Raw genomic sequence first — 17281 nt, forward strand, 5'->3', positions numbered from 1 at the left:
TGCACATGCAGGCTATCAGACTGAATAATTTCACTAGTAAACATGCCACTGTAAAAGGGTTAATTAATCCGATCATTGCAAAGAAATACAGATGTGACAAAAATGGAATCATGAGCTTTGATCAACTTGATAGCGCTGTACAATAATAATGTTGTCATTTCCAGCATGCAAAACTCTTAATCCTGAGATGCTAATTATTAATAATTATATTAAAATAATATCAATTAAATCAATTCACTTTACCTTGAGGGGCACCACCTGATAATATCAGGGGGGAAAAAAGCCAATTATTTACCTTAAGTCTCATAAAAATGTACCAAACTATCAATTAGTAATTCTTGTTGTTAACTACAACCAAAACTAACATTGTTAAGGGTTTTGGAGCTCTTATCGTAGAAGATGTTGTCTCTTATGCAACATTAAAGACACAGCATGTATATTCATAATGATTTATTTACATAAACACTAAAAAATTCTAAATAAGCAAATAAAACACAATAGAAAATAAAACACAATTTTAGAAATGTAGCTAAAAGAGGCAGATGTGTGTGTGTGTGTGTTTGTGTGTGTGTGTGTGTGTGTGTGTGTGTGTGTGTGTGTGTGTGTGTGTGTGTTTATGTGTGTGTGTGTGTGTGTGTGTGTGTGTGTGTGTGTGTGTGTGTGTGTGTGTGTGTGTGTGTGTGTGTGTGTGTGTGTGTGTGTGTGTGTGTGTGTGTGTGTGTGTGTGTGTGTGTGTGTGTGTGTGAGTGTGTGTGTGTGTGTGTGTGTGTGTGTGACTGAGGATTGCTGCTGGGACAGGGCCACATATGGTCTCAGGGTTCTTTGCTATCAAAGAGCACGTGTTTGGCACAGACAAAGGATCATTCAAAGTGAGTTTATTCAACCCCTTTGTCTCTTTACTGGGGTCAAATCAAGATGTGTAAGGAATAAGAGTTGGTGTTTCTTCTCCAAGCATGTAGGAGTTAAGTTCTAAATGACTTGTTCGTGGGAGTAGAGAACAGCTGCCATTTTGGAGAAAGTTCGTACTGGGATGTGTTCCCTACACTAATTACAAGAAAACAGGATAGTAAGCAGAACACTTTTATGAAATAAAAGGACCTATCTTTGCGACTTCCGGTCAAGCGGCACCTTGTGCTCAAGAGTGGGACGGCACAACCAATTTTGTCACTTGACATCCCTTCTATAGTCCTGTCTTTGTATTTACTTATCAAAAATCAATAGCAATATATTTCATTTTCCACTTTTCCGTGTTTGTTTTAAAGAAGGAAATGCAAAATGTTTAAGAAATGGTGTTCTTGTCTCAGTAGGCAAAAGTCTGAGCTTTGTTAGATTCACTAAAGATAGATTAATGTCATGTTAAGCCAGGTCACAGCCATCTATTCAATATACTGGAGCATGTAGACAGTTAGGCTGGAGCAACTACAGCATGTTGCTGGCATCTGAATTACATTGAGACCCAAATCTTGGCCCACTGGTCTGTTGCTATGGCAACCACTTGCTTTACACATTTTGGGTGCCGGCTGGTATAATACCAAACGACACTCCTGCTCCCTCCGTGCTTTCTCAGTCCTGCTGTGTGTGTGTGTGTGTGTGTGTGTGTGTGTGTGTGTGTGTGTGTGTCTGTCTGGCAGTGTGTTGCATTAACTTGGGGCTTCCAGTCGTAGTCTCTGCTCAAAGAAGGAGCGTTCTCAGCTTCAGTCTGGTGTCAGGTAATACACGCTTTTTGTGTGTCTGTGTGTATGTACACTGTTATTGTTGATTAGGAATGTAGATTTGAGGCAACCTTTCTGTATATCAAAGCAGCTATTTGTGCATGTGGGTTATTCTACCGTCAAAGCGAATGAAAGGCAGGCTGCTATGTCACTTGACATCACTCTGTCAAGAGAAATGCTGAGGCAATCAGACCAGGCTAGTTGTCATTACTGCCAGCTCATTTATGGATGTGACAAGGTCATTTTTTACAACGCTATTGGTTTCTGAATTTTTGTTTGGAAGACAAAAAATCCATGTCTCATTCAACTCAGTGCCCTCAATGTTGCTTAAAATCTGTCCCTTCAAGTGTGCATCTGGAAGAGAGACTGCATTTTGTTTTGACCCACTCAATGCTTATGCATTGATCAAGATATAGCTTTAGGATCACAAGAGTCCAATTAGCATTGTCTCTATTTAAACATGACTTAAGTTAGTTTTAAACTTGAATATATGTTGTATATATTATTACGATAGACTAATTTGTTCAGAAAATGATCCAGAAAAAGGCTGTTCTTTCAATATTCTAATATTTGAGAGCTTTGGAATAGCTGCTGTATATGTATATGTATACTTGCCATGGACAAAAAAACAGAGCATATTGTGATTTTTGTGCAATCTAATACTTTAAGGATCCCATATATGCTCATTTTCAGGTTTACACTAGTTTAATACAGGCTTCTACCAGAACATGTTTACATGCTTTGATGTTAGGAAAACACATTATTTTTCTCATCCTCTCTGTTTGAACTTTTGACTGATGGGCGTTCCATGTCTGTGATTTCAAGAATATTGAAACTTTACAAGGACACAGATTCATTTAAGTCCCTCGAAAAGGCTGTTCCACATAAAACAAGTGCAAGAGTGTTTATTTGAACCTCGTTCGGCAACATGCCATACCTTCACTGCAATTGTCTCCAAATCAGCTGCAATTTTCATGCAAGACAATGTCTTGATACGCAGTTCCTTGAAGTTAAGAATATTGAAAAAATGAAATGGCCTGCCCAAAAAAAACATGCTACTGTAGTACAGCAGTGGTATAGCCACAGTGGATATTCTATCAAATTCTGGACGGTAAAAAATTACAGTATTTGAGAATAAATCAAGAATTTACAGTATAATTAATCTAATTTTGATCTTCACTACTGTATATATATCTGGTCTTCCGCGCCAACGATTCTCAATACAAAAGATACCGCACTTCAAGCAGCGGCAATGGAATTAAATGATACACACTTCTGGTCTCCTAAATCCTTATTTATATTCTCGTTTACTAAAATTGGAAATTTACAATGCTAACAGCCATATTTAGCATAACAAAAATATTTACCAGAGGTGTTTGCAAATGTTAATTGATATGAGCTGCGCTGCGCCTTTGATTCTGAGACAAAAAAAGGTCTACAAAAAAGTTAATTTTCTCCTCATCCGTCCATCTGAAAAATGCCATTTTAATGTCAGAATGTTCTGAGGTTATATGTCTTGTGAAAAATGTTTGCTTAAGTGATTATCAAGCTATGGGAAAGGCCCTAGTCGGTGTCCACAATCACCAGGCTGAGTGCATTTCTCTGTTCATTGAGCAGCCTGCTTTATATTAAAAAAGACTATGAGACCTTTTTTGAAAGGTGAATCATTCTCAGGGTTCAGGACTGTCAAGAATTAACAGAGTACTAACACTTTGTAAAGTGAGATGTCTCACTCATAAAAATTGAATTACTCAAACAAATCTGCAGGGTTATTTGACCCCAGGTCTAAGCTCTAGGGACAATTTTAAGTTACAGTACTTAATGTCACAACCACTGATTGTTTTTGACTTTGACAAGACATTTGAAGAAAGGGTTTTTTGCCTAGAAGCAGCGAATAGGTAGTTCCTGTATATTGCACTTTGCTGTTTAAAAAATGGAAAATGGCTGCTCTGGGTTGGTGAGTGGGCTGTGTTAAGTGTTCCCGGAAGAAGTGTGTGTGTGTGTGTGTGTGTGTGTGTGTGTGTGTGTGTGTGTGTGTGTGTGTGTGTGTGTGTGTGTGTGTGTGTGTGTGTGTGTGTGTGTGTGCGTGTGCGTGTGCGTGTGCGCATGTGCGTGCATGTGTGTAATTGCATGTGGGTATGCCTGCCAGCTTGTTTGTGTTGATGTGTGGGCGATGTCAGATAGAATAAGGTCCGGAAACAGCAGCAGTTAAAGCATAACACTGCCACCCAATCCTGCATAACCACTGTTAATATGCAAATGAAGGCTGGTTTGATCAGAACTCTACAGTGCCCCCATGCATGCAATACTTGAACTGATCCATACAGGCAAACGGATGGAAGCTTAAATGCACAGGACAAATAGACCAGTTTAGTAAATTGTCCCTGTTTGGCTCCTATATTTGGGAAATATTAATGAAACTGTTCTATTTCTGAATCAAAAGACATACATCATTGTCACAAACTTAGCTTTTTCTATAAAACGCACCTACTCTTTGCTCTTGGTAGGTATCAGCTTGATCCTTTTCCTACAGTACTGTCTTCAATTGGCTCCCGTGTCGGACAGCCAGACAGTGTTGACAGCTTCTTACTAAATTTTGAGTGTAAGTGTAAATCTAATATTGTGTTAATGATCTGCAAGCTGAACTTGCATTTCACTGTCACCTTGAATAAATAAAAGAGAAAGAAGTGGGATTGTATCTGCAGTCTGGATTCTGGAAATTATTCACCAGCATCAGACAGCCCACTTATCTCACACAGACTTCTGTGATGGGATTCAGGTTGGTGACCTGTGTTGCATGTCATAGATAACATATAAATCTCCTTGCATTATTTGTCTAAATCTCTACATGCAGAACAAAATACAAACAAAGTTGGATTTAGCTCAGATCGGATGGATTGGGCATTTATTAAATACATTCTATACATTTTATTTAGCAGTAGCTAAATAAACCAGGTTTCATTTTTAGTCAGCACTTGTTTAAGGATGCTGGGTTTCCATAGTGACACTCATAGTCTTCACCTGCAGCCCTATCATCCCCACAGGCTTTCATCACAGGTTTTGATGACATGATTCAAAAAAACAGTAAATGAAATGGATGGAGAAATTTTGTATGTGCTTAACATCAATGAAAGTTGACCGACATACGTGTTGTCCTCCAGCAGGGTGGAACTAAGGATTATTGATTAATCGTTAGTTGTTTGGTCTATAAAATGTCAGAAAATGAAAATGATAATCACTGTTTTCCCAAATCCCAAGATGACGTCTTCAAATGTTTTGTGCAAAGATATACTGTTTACAGTTACATCAGTTGTAACAGATAACTGTCATAGAGGAAAATGACTCAAACCGTTGAATCGATTATCAAAATAGTTTGTTTTCTAAATATTTGTGTGTGTGTGTGTGTGTGTGTGTGTGTGTGCCTGTATGTGTCTGTGTTCAGAGCAAGTGTCAGCGCGGATTGTGCAGGAAGTAACGGCAGAGGCAGTGGCTGTACTCAAGGGAGAGCAGGAGACTCAAAGGCTGCCATCAGGTATGACACACACACACACATACACACACACACACATATTGCATTCTATCCACTGTCCAGTGGTCACAGGCTCCCGGAGCCTATCCCAGCTTGGCTTTGGACAGGGTACATACAGGTCGCCAGACATAATATTAAGTCAAGATGGTCAGACTACATGATGGGACAAAATGTCACACACACACACACGCACACACAAACACACACACACACACACACACACACACAGACAAGCCGGGTCTATCCTCCAAAATTGTCTTAACCCCTTTTTTTATCATGAGAATACAGCATATTCACAAAGAAAACAATTGTTGCCGGTAGGCATAGACCAAGCCCAGCACAGAAGAGATGTGTGTGAACTTAGACTCTAAACCTTCAGTTGCCGTTGCAGAGAGCGTAAAAACAGGGTGTCAAGGTGACCAGTGCAGGAGCAATATTACAGAGCATTTTCAACTTGAAAGGACCACCGTGTTGTGAATAGTGCGTAACAAATATGCTGCAGGGAGAAGAGTATGTGATGTGTGAGTGTGACAGTTGTCTGCCTGAGCTAACTCAATGGTTTTGCTCCGGTCACCAAAAGACTTAAAGTGAAATTCCGGCGTAAAATCATTACAGGGGCTTTTTCAGCAAATACACTCAAATAAGCCATCAAGACGTTTTTTTTTCGTATTAGCTATTAACTATTAACAGAGAAATCCTGGACAGCCAATAACAGTCGTTAACAGCCGAATGCGGCTAACATTGATTAGCTTCAGGCAGCACGGTGAAAGCATTAAAACAGCTTTTTTAAACCACTAATACAGCTTAGGCGACTGTTAGTGTCTGTCAGGGATTTCTTCGTTAATAGTTGTTACACAAAAAAATTGCCTCGATGGCTTATTTGATGAGTTTATTTGCCGGAAAAAAGACCCTGGGATGATTTTACGCCCAAATTTTACTTTAATTAAGTAAGTGAGAATAGATGAGACAGAAAAGGACTTCCAGTATCACATCAAAGCAGCAGGACTCTCGAAATCCCGCATGAATCGCAGCATCAAGGCGTCTCAGATGATAAAAGGCTACGCCTCCAAAGCATGGTCTCTGCTGGACGTTTTCGGAAGAGTGCTTGGTATTTTCAGCTAGGATATAATGCTTTATTAGACACATGACCAATGAGAATTGGGTCTGACAAGAGCAGAGACAAGAACCAACCAACCAACCAACCAACCAACCAGAGGCCCTAGTTAAGAGAACAAACCCACTTGGTTAGGGTTAGGATAAGTGTGTGGGTGTATAACAATTGATATGAATATACTTTTTCTTCCCTTATCTCCTTTCGTAGTCGAAGACACCACAAATTTGCCTCCCTCTCCTCCCCCCTCACCTGCTGCGGAGCACTTTGGTCCTCTGGAGCAAGGTAGGCCAAAAAAAACACAAGTGCGTTTATGAGAGTATGTCTCTAATGGAGGACATTTTGGTTTCCTTCTTTTCTATGACTGAAGCTCTTGAGTTTTGTGATAGCCACCGCATTGTGGTACTGATGTTGGTTGGCTCTAGGGCCTCTCTTTAATCCCCCCCTCTCAGGAAAGGCCCCACCTACAGGAGACAAACCACTCATACCAGAGTTGCTAAAAGCAGGAACATGTTCTCCATTTTTCAGACATCCATTTCTTCTCAAATCCTGCTTCCTCCTCATCATACATTTGAAAAAGATACAATTTGTATCTTAACCGTCATCACCATTTATCTCTAAAGGAAAGAAACGCTCACATGCATGACTACCCTGTTACGAGTGCACTCTTTTTTTAAGCATCCTTTTCTTTCATTCCCCTTTCTAACATCCATACCTCGCTTTCTTTCCACACACTAATATGACAGCCAATGTAGGTAACGATCCAAATTCTTGTTGTTTGTCTCTTTGATTGAAGTATGTATTTTGTTTTGCATGTTTAATCTTGTTGTTGTGTTTTCTTGTGATTGTCCCGTCAGTCTTTTATGTATCTTATTTTTTTTTTTTGTACGTTGCTATGGCTTTTACATTACTTGAAGACACAGCTAGGGCCAAAGTCTGAGAGTGTAAGAGCCCGGACACATCGAACCGACAAGGAAGAAGTAGAGGCGACAAAGACTGACTGTGTGTCACCTCATGACACCTGTGTCTTGGACTAAAAGGGGCACTTGAACGGACCACAAACACTACAGCCAACTACCACGTACCTTCCACACGTGTGAAAGGAAATAAATCTCCCTACCAGCAGGTGGCAGTAGTATTTATCATTCAAAAAAGAAAACCAGAAGATTGACAGGAGGGCTCAAGACGCTAGTTATTTCACTCCACTAAAGAGCTCGATGGCTATAAAATAATTTTTTATTACATTTTTTTGTCTTCGTCCTCACTTACGTTTCTCTTCTTGTGCACTGATTTGCTTAAGCTGAACTCACGAACCGATAGGCTTTGCTGCAAACTCAACGTGTTGAAGAGCCACTGATTAGTGTCAACATCACAAAAACAAGGGTGACAGAAACTCACCAATGGCTCAGCTGTGACTGACGGCTGATTGTTGGACTGGTGTGTCGGGGCTCTAAGACTAAAGCCTTGTAAACACAACTAAGATGTAAAAATTTGCTAATATAACAAAGCCATTACAAACAAACTGTAGAAATGCAGTCTAGATTTCCTGAATTATGATACAGTTTTGTTCTTTATCGCTGACTTCTGAATTTTGGTTTAAGCAGTACACGTTTTTTTCTGTAGCTGTCTGCAAGAAATGGCTGTACAATGTAAATCTTCAGTCTGCTCCATGATTTGGTCTGTATCTTCATGTCCGCTCAGTCTGCAGTCAGGCTGAAATGTAATGAGGAGATTGTGTAGGCGGGTCAGCCGTGCACCAAATACAGTCATTTGTGGTAACATTGTGAGGTCATACTGTCTGAGTTTCCCACAGAAGATGACACTGTGAGTCTGTTCTTGACAGATATAGTGGCACAGATGTTTAGTTATTCGGGATGTTGTATTAGTGATCATGATATAAATCAAGTAGATACTTAAGAGACGGTGTTCTTTTGAATATGGATTTAACACTGCACAGGGATTTTCGTGTTGTTCTAAAATGAGTATTAGATGGTGTCTTTGACTGGATCCAGTGGCTTGTATAGGTATTATGGTGTGTTTATGTAGTGGCAGTGGCAAAACACGCACTTTACTCATCGTGTTACTGCTACAACTACTGCTGACTTAGTATTATTTTTGTAAGTGTTTGTGTTGTATCTCTTTTATTTAGGTGTAATAATTCACACGTGAAGCAGTCTGTGCTGTTTTCTTTCTCAAACAATGCCAAACAATGCTATATACCAATGTTGTTTGTCCCAGAGTATTGCTGGCCCCCATAGCTTTGTCACCCTTGAGTTGCTTGTCTATGTCTTCCTGTCAATGTCCTGTGTGTCACGTTTCTGTTGCTCTCAACCGAACTTCGTCTTACTCTTCTTGCATTCCCCTCTCTGGTGACTCACACTGTTTTTGTTGCCTTTTTTCAATTTGTCTCTTTTTGTTGTCATCTTTTTTTTCTCCTCAAGCTTTATCTCCCTTTTCACTGCAAAAAATGTCCATCTTAAAAAGTTACATGAGGATTTATTTATTAAAGATGGTGTTTATAATTTCCTAAAAATTCAAGGACCACAGCTAGCCATATTTGAACTACTGATTTTGTATGACCTTTTCCATCAAGTATCTTCTCATAACTGAGTGAGCCAAAATTTTAAAAAGATAAAGATTATTTGTTGTTGCAATGGTCCTACTGAAACAATTCTAAGTTAAGATACCAGGCTTCCATGATGCAACATTATTGCTCTCTTCTACACAATTTAATTCTGCCTATCAACGGATGCCAAAAAGCTTTAGAAAACGCTACTACCTTAGTACACAGAGCAAATATATATATAGTGATGTTGACCTGCATTGAATAATTTTTAAATATGAGAGAAAAAGACAAATTGATTCAAATGAAAAATAATGTTTGCAAAATGTTTGTTTTGTTTGTTATATTTTTACCAACACTGAAAAACCTTGTTCGGTTGGAATCCTATCAATGTTTTTAGAGGAAAAACTAGATTTGAAGACACAATAGCACATCAAATCACCTCTAGGATGGACATTCTTTGGTGTGTTCTCCATTTTCTACTTACTTACTTCTCCCTTTACCTTCTTTCCTATCTTTTTCTTTCTCTTCGCTCTCTCTTTCAGTCCGTGTGTCCAGATTTCCCTTGCAGTTCTTCTCCTTGTGTCTGTCTTGTTTGTAGATGTAGGGGATGAGGAGGAGGCAGGCCCTCTCCGCCGCTTCCAAAATTCTCGGGAGAGGTGCAAGTTCCTCGCCCCCTCCATCTCAGTTTCCGTGCCCGAGGACGACCCCTACCACTCCGACGAGGAGTACTATGAGCACCCATTGTTCAGCCCAGAGTGGACGCACTCGGGCTCTCGCCCCACTGGGCAGGCCGTGGCCTTTAGACAGATTGAAGGTGAACCACGCATGGTTCCTCTTTGCCATTTCCCCCCCTTCACCTCTCCTCTCTTTCACTCTGTTTCTCTCCTTTCTCTTTTTAACACCAATTTCCTCTCCTTCTGTGATTTGACCTCATCCTTCCCGTCCTTCCGTCTCTCCGTCCGTCTCTTCGTCCGTCAGTTCTTCTGTCCTTGTGTGTGTTTGTGTCCTTGTGATGTTTGTCATTTGAAATCTGAGCAATTTCCTATTCGTTTAACAGTCATATTCCTTTTTTTTCCCATTTATTTCACCCAAAACCATCGCTACCTATGGTTGCCATGCCGTTAAGTCCAATACACAGTAGTGATGTCTCTAAAATAGGATTCACTAAATGGACATAATACTCTAAAGCTCTCATCAGTAAGACCACAGGGCCACCAAGATTTACTTTTGAGATATGAAGTAAGATCCAAATGGCTTACATGAATATTTCAAAGATACGGTGCATGATTTAGAAACTACATGCACAAATTCCTCTACACCAGTCATCTTCCAGAGTTGTGTTTTGATGCACCCTCAAGATGACCCCTCACTCCGTTAATTATGCCGTACCATGGCAAACCCCCTACACTCATCTAAAGCTACTCTCGCACACTCAGTGTGGCAAAAAGGAAGACTTTTGGCTCAACACACTCACTTTTATTGTCCTTAAAAACACAAGATAGAGACAGTTTAAAGGGAACTCAGGACATTAGGGAATTTACACTTGGGCTGTAAAACACAACATAGGTAACGTTATCCATCCATTAAAATAAACCTTTGGCTAGGCAGCTTCAGCAGCCGACAATTTATCAACTTCATTTATACCTCTGCCTTCACCCAAAGCATACCCTAATAGAACTTAATTCCTCTAACACATGAGAGCACTATGTTTAAGTTTAACCCAATGCAGTATCTAAATGGCAATATCTATCTATCCATTTATGTATTCATTCAGTAAACACTTGACAAAGACCAGATGTAAAGAGTATGTCAATGACAGTGAAATGGTATAAATTGTATAAATAGTGCTAAAGCAGTTGTAGTCTTAACTCCCCCATCCCGTCATCACTACCTGATGAAAAAATTGACTGGAAACTACAACCAACACTAATGTCACATGCAATATTTGGCTTGTGTAACCTATACAAAATCTCAAAATGTTACACAGCAATGGCTATTAAAGAGTGACGTTTTACACCCCCACGTTGATTGACACAGATAAAAATAACAGAAGTGCTTCTAGAATTGTGCAATGTTAGTCCACAACGTGTTATAACTTAATTTATGTTTCCTTTTTCCTTTAATAACCCCAGTCATCAATAATGGTAGGTCAATTGGAGTTAAAGGCATGGTGTGAAGAGAAAGTAAAGAAAATGTGGAAATGGTTATATCTTTTACAAAACTGATTCTTGATTATACATTAGTTACTGAAAAGAAAAGACAGATATTGAGAGAAAATCTTCAACCATATCTTTATAGTCTTCTTGCATACTGTTTATACTGAGCACCCAAAGTAGCCACCACCGCACAAAACACTCTGTACTATATGTGTAATGTATCTATATGTGTGAGCAGACGTACACTTTAGGTCATCTTTTCCTTGAGCTGAAAGTGTCCCATTATAAGTTATGTTTTCACATAACCCAAGTCAGTGTTGCCTGTAGTCTTAATGTGTCCCCCTCTCACCCTGTTTTTGAAAAGAAGAGACCATGGAGGCTCTTACAGCTGAATACGAGGAGGAGGTGGAAGATGATGATGAGGAGGAGGAGGAGGAGGAGGAGGAGGAAGAGGAGAGTGCAGAGGCAGCAGAGTCCGAGGCAGCTCTTGATGAGCAGCAGTGGAGCGGGGAAGAGCCTGAGCTGGACAGCCCCCAAGCTGAGCCCTTAGAGCAGGCGGAGGTCATAGACGAGGCCCAGGATCTAGACCTGGAGCCGGCCAAAGCAGCTAGTACTGCTGCAGAAAGCTCTTTGGAAACAGAGGAGGAGGATGCAGAGGGTGGGGAGAGCCCTGAGACAGGTGTGTCCTGCCCTCTGCTCTCCCTGTCTGCCTTTTACTGTACTGTCCATTGTATAAGAGCACCAGATTTGTCAAAAGGGACCCATAAGCACATAGCATAAGCATTATAATTCAGGTGGAATGGCAAGTAATCCTCCCTGCACTCTGCTGTGGCTGCAAGGCAACACAGGCTTGTTGGTGAAAAGAGTCACATTCTTTTGACTTGACCTGGTTTTATTTTGATGCTATCTTTGCGCTTGTATTTATTCTTTTTTTTTCCCATTGCTGTGGTTTTCGGGAACGCTGTTTTGTATTGGTATAAGTGTTGCTGAAAATATTTTTTTTCACTGGCTATAAGCTTACAGCTTTCTTGTTGTGTTTACACGTGGCTTGGTGCTGGTATGCCACTTGCACGTGGCTTGGTGCTGGTGTGCACATTTGTAACCATGAATCATACGTACTAAACATGGGTCACTTGCATAATTATTGTGATTCTTTGTACATTATTTGCAGGGGATTTTGTGTTGGCTGTCTCAGGTTTGTCTTAAGTGTGATAGCTGTCTCATCAAATGCAATATCGTGTCAACAAAATCAAATTCATTAGTTTTCTTTTATGTGTTTGTCTGTCACTACAATGATGTTTTTACACCTAACGTGAAGCAAATTGCAGCACGGTTAAATACAAAGTCAGTGCAAAGACATTTTCGTCATTCAAGTATTCGCAGAAGTGGAAATTTCTCAACTCAAGTGGGAAATTTGTGATGCTTTGTTTTGAAAGCCTGTCAGCATTGAGATTCTCTTGCGTAGCATTTTCCTGATCAGTCCAAACTCAAGCATTTTAAAAGTTGTTTGATTGTCTTGACCTGACAGCATCAATTCAGACTGTTTACAAATTGACATCAGGATGTACTTTTTTTCGGCATCCTGTTGATCTGTTCATTGTATTAAATCAAAGAAAAATCCCAATTAATTGAGCCAATGTGTGATTTGCTAGATACAGTAAATATTTATTGATTTTGACAAACCAGTTATGAAACTCTCACTGGAGAGCCTCAGCTTAACCGACGTACCTGTTGTTGGTTTCCATTTGAGAAATCATGGCACCTATCTTAGCTCTGGTCAGCCTCAAGATGCGCTGGAAGCAGCAATCATCGAGATGCATTTCCTGGAGAAGTCAGTGAAATTCATCGAGCTGTGTGCACCTTCGGGTGATGTTATTAACCCAGAAACAACAGCGTTTGGTTTTTCCATGTATCTGGGACTTCCACAACAAGTACAAAGCAGCAATAGTAGTTACAAGGGCTGTACTATATAAACGGTATAGAGAGTACCCTGGTAGGTTTGCATTGCGGTATGGATTTTGACTGTACCGTGTAACCGGCAAAGCATCTCTGACGTAACGCACAATGTGTGCGGATCCGATCCGAGAGGAAATATTTACTGGCCCTTTGAGTAGATGCCTATGTAAAAAAATTAGTTCATTGCCGTAGTGACTGATGTTGACTGCTGTCCTCTCCCGCATCTCAGCGCAACTGTCTCAGCGCATCAAATACTGGCGTGCTGGGAGACTTTGCTACCCACGCTTCCTGTAGCGCAGCAGGAACGCGCAGGGAGCGTTGTGGCCTCGCGGTCCTGCTATGCTCTTGTTCGTGTGCTTCTGCATCGCTCTTCTCCGCGCCTGTTGTTGCTCTTACAATCGTTTCAGTCTGGTTAAATCCGTGGTTAAATCACCACCACAATGTCTCTTTCTGATTTGAAAAAATGAAAAACGGCAATTCAAAAGCGAATGGACAGAAGCATTTGTTTATAACTGTCACTATCTACACTGGTGTGTCTCACAAGAGTAATGTGAGGCTAAAATTTGCTTCGCGCTTGTTGTGAACACTGCATTAGAGACATTGTATGGCATTTCTTGTCATTCAACAGCAAGATTCTTCTGTATTTGTGCCAATATAATTTGGATTATGCAATGACATTTGAAAATCATTATCGTGAGCCAAAACGGATTTGATGTTGATAAAACCGTAACTGGTGACATTCTCACAACATTTCAGTGTACTTACAAAAAGTGATAGACATGCTATTCTTTTTGTATCTGATGTTTTCAAGAGTCGCATGGATATCCATACCCATCTATTACTGCTTGTTCCCTATAAATCATCATCACAGTTGCCTCATGCTGGTTCCGTCATATACCATCCCATATTCTCATCCATCTGTGACTTGATGGACCCCATAATCTCGCCGTACTTCTTCACTGATGGCCGTTTCATTGTTCTGTAAGTTTCTGAGGAGAGCTTTGCCTGTTTCTGTGATAATGGCTTTCCCAGTCCCTGGCTTAATAAATATCTTAAATGCAGCATGCCATGGTATTACTTTTCTATGTTGATCAAACAGCCAACTTACAGATGTCCTTTCAGCTTTGAAGATGGACTCGGACAAGCAGAGCAGCGAGAAAAGTGGTTCCATGAGCCCAGACAGCATAGGATCCGAGAAACGCCCAGAGGAATTTTTTGAGCCCCAAATGCAAGGGTTCTTTGCTGGTGAAAGAATCGTGCCAGAGAGCCCCACCATGGATATTCCGTCCTTTGTGCCTCTGACTGTACAAAACCAAGCCAAAGAAAGTGCCAGATCACTCACAGTTCAGACTACATATGGCGAGCCAATCACAGTGTCAGAGAAACAGCCATCAGTGGAGGTGGTGGAGATCAGTAGTATTGGTGCTACGTCCGATTTCTCTCAAGACTCTACGAGGGACACTAGAGATAGATCTGGCATGTCAGCATACTTTGAAACCTCAACCATGGAGGTTGATGAAGCTCCCCAATGTAAGGGTGAGGGTTATTACGAACTGAGCAGATCTGGGGAAGAGAAGAGTACAGTTGATGCCAGGCCTCAGGAGGTCAGCTACAGCACACTAGCTGAAGCTAAGGATAAACCTGAAACTAAAGGAAGTACAGCAGTAGACACTAGACTGTTCACAGTTCCTGACAAAAGTAATGATTGTAGGCTTTCCCCGGGTAAACTGGCCTTAGAGCAGAGGAGCTACTCACTTAACATCACCATTGGAGCAATGGATCAGAGTGGCCAAGGCCGACCCAGGAACTTCTCCCCACTGGCCACAGATATCATGTCATACACTAGTGGGAGTCTAGATGAGTCAGCAGACTACCTCCCAGTCACTACACCCTCAGTAGATAAGCCTCCATCGTTGCCTCCCCTGATCCTGGAGACTGCAGCTTCCGTCACTTCAGATTCCTCATCCCCTCCAAGGACCACTGAATCAGTTTCAAAACCGAGCCCTGAACCAGAATCGCCAGAGTCACCACAGCCCCTTAAAAACACCTATAAAAATGGCACATCTCAAGACTTGCCTGAGATGCTGGACCTTGCTGGTTCCCGTTCCAGACTGGCATCAGAAAACACTGACCCAGAAATCACCCGGAGAAGGTCAATTCAAGGTGATTTACCATCTTTCGCCGATGACCCACTGGCTAGCCTAGTTTCAGGGGAACTAAGTCCCAGAAAGAGTGAGAGCCCGCTGGAAGAGATGGGCTATTGTGTGTTTAGTGAATATTCAGGACCCATGCCATCACCTGCAGATGTATTCAGCCCTACAAGCACTTCTGCACAGGTCTTCACCCACTCTGTCCTGCAGGAGAAAGTTGAGCAAGCAAGGAAGTTGGGAGTCAGGGACACATCTGTAGAGGACAAGAGCCATCCATCAGGAGTTGCTAACGTCACCGAAGGGAAAGACCAGCAGCAAGTAGAGAGAAAAGATTCTGTTGAAGAAAAGGGCAAGGAGGTTGCTGATGAACAGTCTAAAAAACCTGTAAGTGAGACACCACCTGCTCAGCCAAGTGAGTCTTTTGTGACACCAACGGTCACTGTGACTCTAGAAGAAGGCGGGAGGTCAGTGAGTGAGACTGAACAACAAGCCAGCGGCGAAGGCTCGGCGTCAGAAACCGAGATTGCAGACTATGAGAGGCAGATCCGCAAATTGGAGATGGAGGACAGGCCTCTCAGCATGGAGGAGGAAAGAGAACTACAGGAACTTCGGGAGAAAGTGAAGCTGGTCCACCAGGAGGCCTATGAGGAAGTGGATGCCGAAGATGTTTACCAGCTGACCGGCGTGGCCAAGGACCGGATTGCCAGGCCTGTCAAAACATCACCCGCTTCTTCTGTGGACAGCAACATTGATGATGACAAACTGCTCTCTCCAGTGCTCTCACCTTCGAAGCTTAAACAAAAAGAAATTTATGGTTCCCCCAAAAGAACAGTTTCACCAGTGTCCGGAATAAACAAAGAGAAAGAGGAGTCAGAAAGAAAAATGAGGGAGGAGCAAGAGAAGGAAGCAGCTGAGAAGAAAATGAAAGAAGAGGCAGAGAGGAAAATCAGGGAAGACGCAGAAAAGAAAGAAAAGGAAATTAAAGAGAGAGAAGAGAGGGAAAGAAGAGAGAAAGAAGAGGCAGAGAGAATACTGATGGAGGAAAAAGAAAGGAAGGTGAAAGAGCAGCAAGAGCAGGAGCTGAAAGAAAAGAAGGAGAAAGAGGAGAGAGAGGGGAAAGAGAAAGAAGAAAGAGAAAAGAAGGAAAGAGAAGAGAGGGGAAAGATGGAGCAAGAGGAGAGAGAAATGAAAGAGAGAAAGGAGCGAGAGCAGAGAGAGAAGGAAGAAAGGGAGGAAAAAGAAAGAAAAGAGGTAGAGTTGAGAGACAGGGAAGAGAAAGAGAAGATAGAAAAGGACCTGAGAGAGAAGGAGGAGAAAGAGAAGATAGAAAAGGACCTGAGAGAGAAGGAGGAGAAAGAGAAGATAGAAAAGGAACAGAGAGAGAAGGAGGAGCAAGAGAAGATAGAAAAGGAACAGAGAGAGAAGGAGGAGAAAGAGAAGATAGAAAAAGAACTCAGAGAAAATGAGGAGAAAGAGACAATAGAAAATGAACTGAGAGAAAAAGAGGAGAGAAAGAAAGTGGGAGAGATGGACAAGGTTGCAGATAAGCCTAGGGAGATAGCAAGGCAATTGGAGGAAAAAACAACCACAAAGCCTGTAGAGAAAGAAGCTGAAAAACCTGTGGAGGCTGTGAAGGGGCGAGAGGAAGGTGAGGAAGACATGATGGAGAAAGCAGGGGCAGGGGCAGGAGCAGCGATGGTAAAGGAGATTCCAGAGACTCGCGCTGCCATCGAATCAGTGGTGACGGTTGAAGACGATTTCATCACCGTGGTCCAGACCATCGATGAAGCAGAGGAGCCGGGACACAGCGTTCGTTTCTCTGGTCCACCTGAGCCTGGAGCCGTTTGTGTCACTGCCCAGAAAGAGGAAGAGGAGGAGTCTGTGGAGATGGCCCAAGAAGCAGACATAGAGGCTGCAAGTCTAGAGGAGGTGGTAGATGTTCCTGAGACCCCTGTCTCCCCCGAGGAGGAGGCGCAAACCATCGAAACTGAAGGACCGACAGAAAGCTACGATAGAGATGAAACCACAATGGACGATTCCATCCTGGACAGCTCCTGGGTTGACACACAAGGTGAGATCTTTTTTTATAGTTTTCTCCTTC

The 17281-nt window shown here is 41.7% G+C and overlaps 1 protein-coding gene across 1 annotated transcript in view; it reads left to right on the top strand.

The window, feature by feature from the left end:
• The window catches only part of map2 (microtubule-associated protein 2), a 93552-nt gene that overhangs the window by 56685 nt on the left and 19586 nt on the right, over positions 1-17281 (top strand). The window contains exons 5-10 of the mRNA XM_083921022.1: positions 5155-5244; positions 6563-6637; positions 9517-9732; positions 11439-11753; positions 14153-16368; positions 16426-17251. Of these exons, the coding sequence (XP_083777148.1) occupies positions 5155-5244; positions 6563-6637; positions 9517-9732; positions 11439-11753; positions 14153-16368; positions 16426-17251 (3738 nt within the window). The remainder of the gene's footprint in view (positions 1-5154; positions 5245-6562; positions 6638-9516; positions 9733-11438; positions 11754-14152; positions 16369-16425; positions 17252-17281) is intronic.

The sequence above is a fragment of the Echiichthys vipera genome, assembly GCF_963691815.1.
Source record: "Echiichthys vipera genome assembly, chromosome: 10".
Classification (NCBI taxonomy): domain Eukaryota; kingdom Metazoa; phylum Chordata; class Actinopteri; order Perciformes; family Trachinidae; genus Echiichthys; species Echiichthys vipera.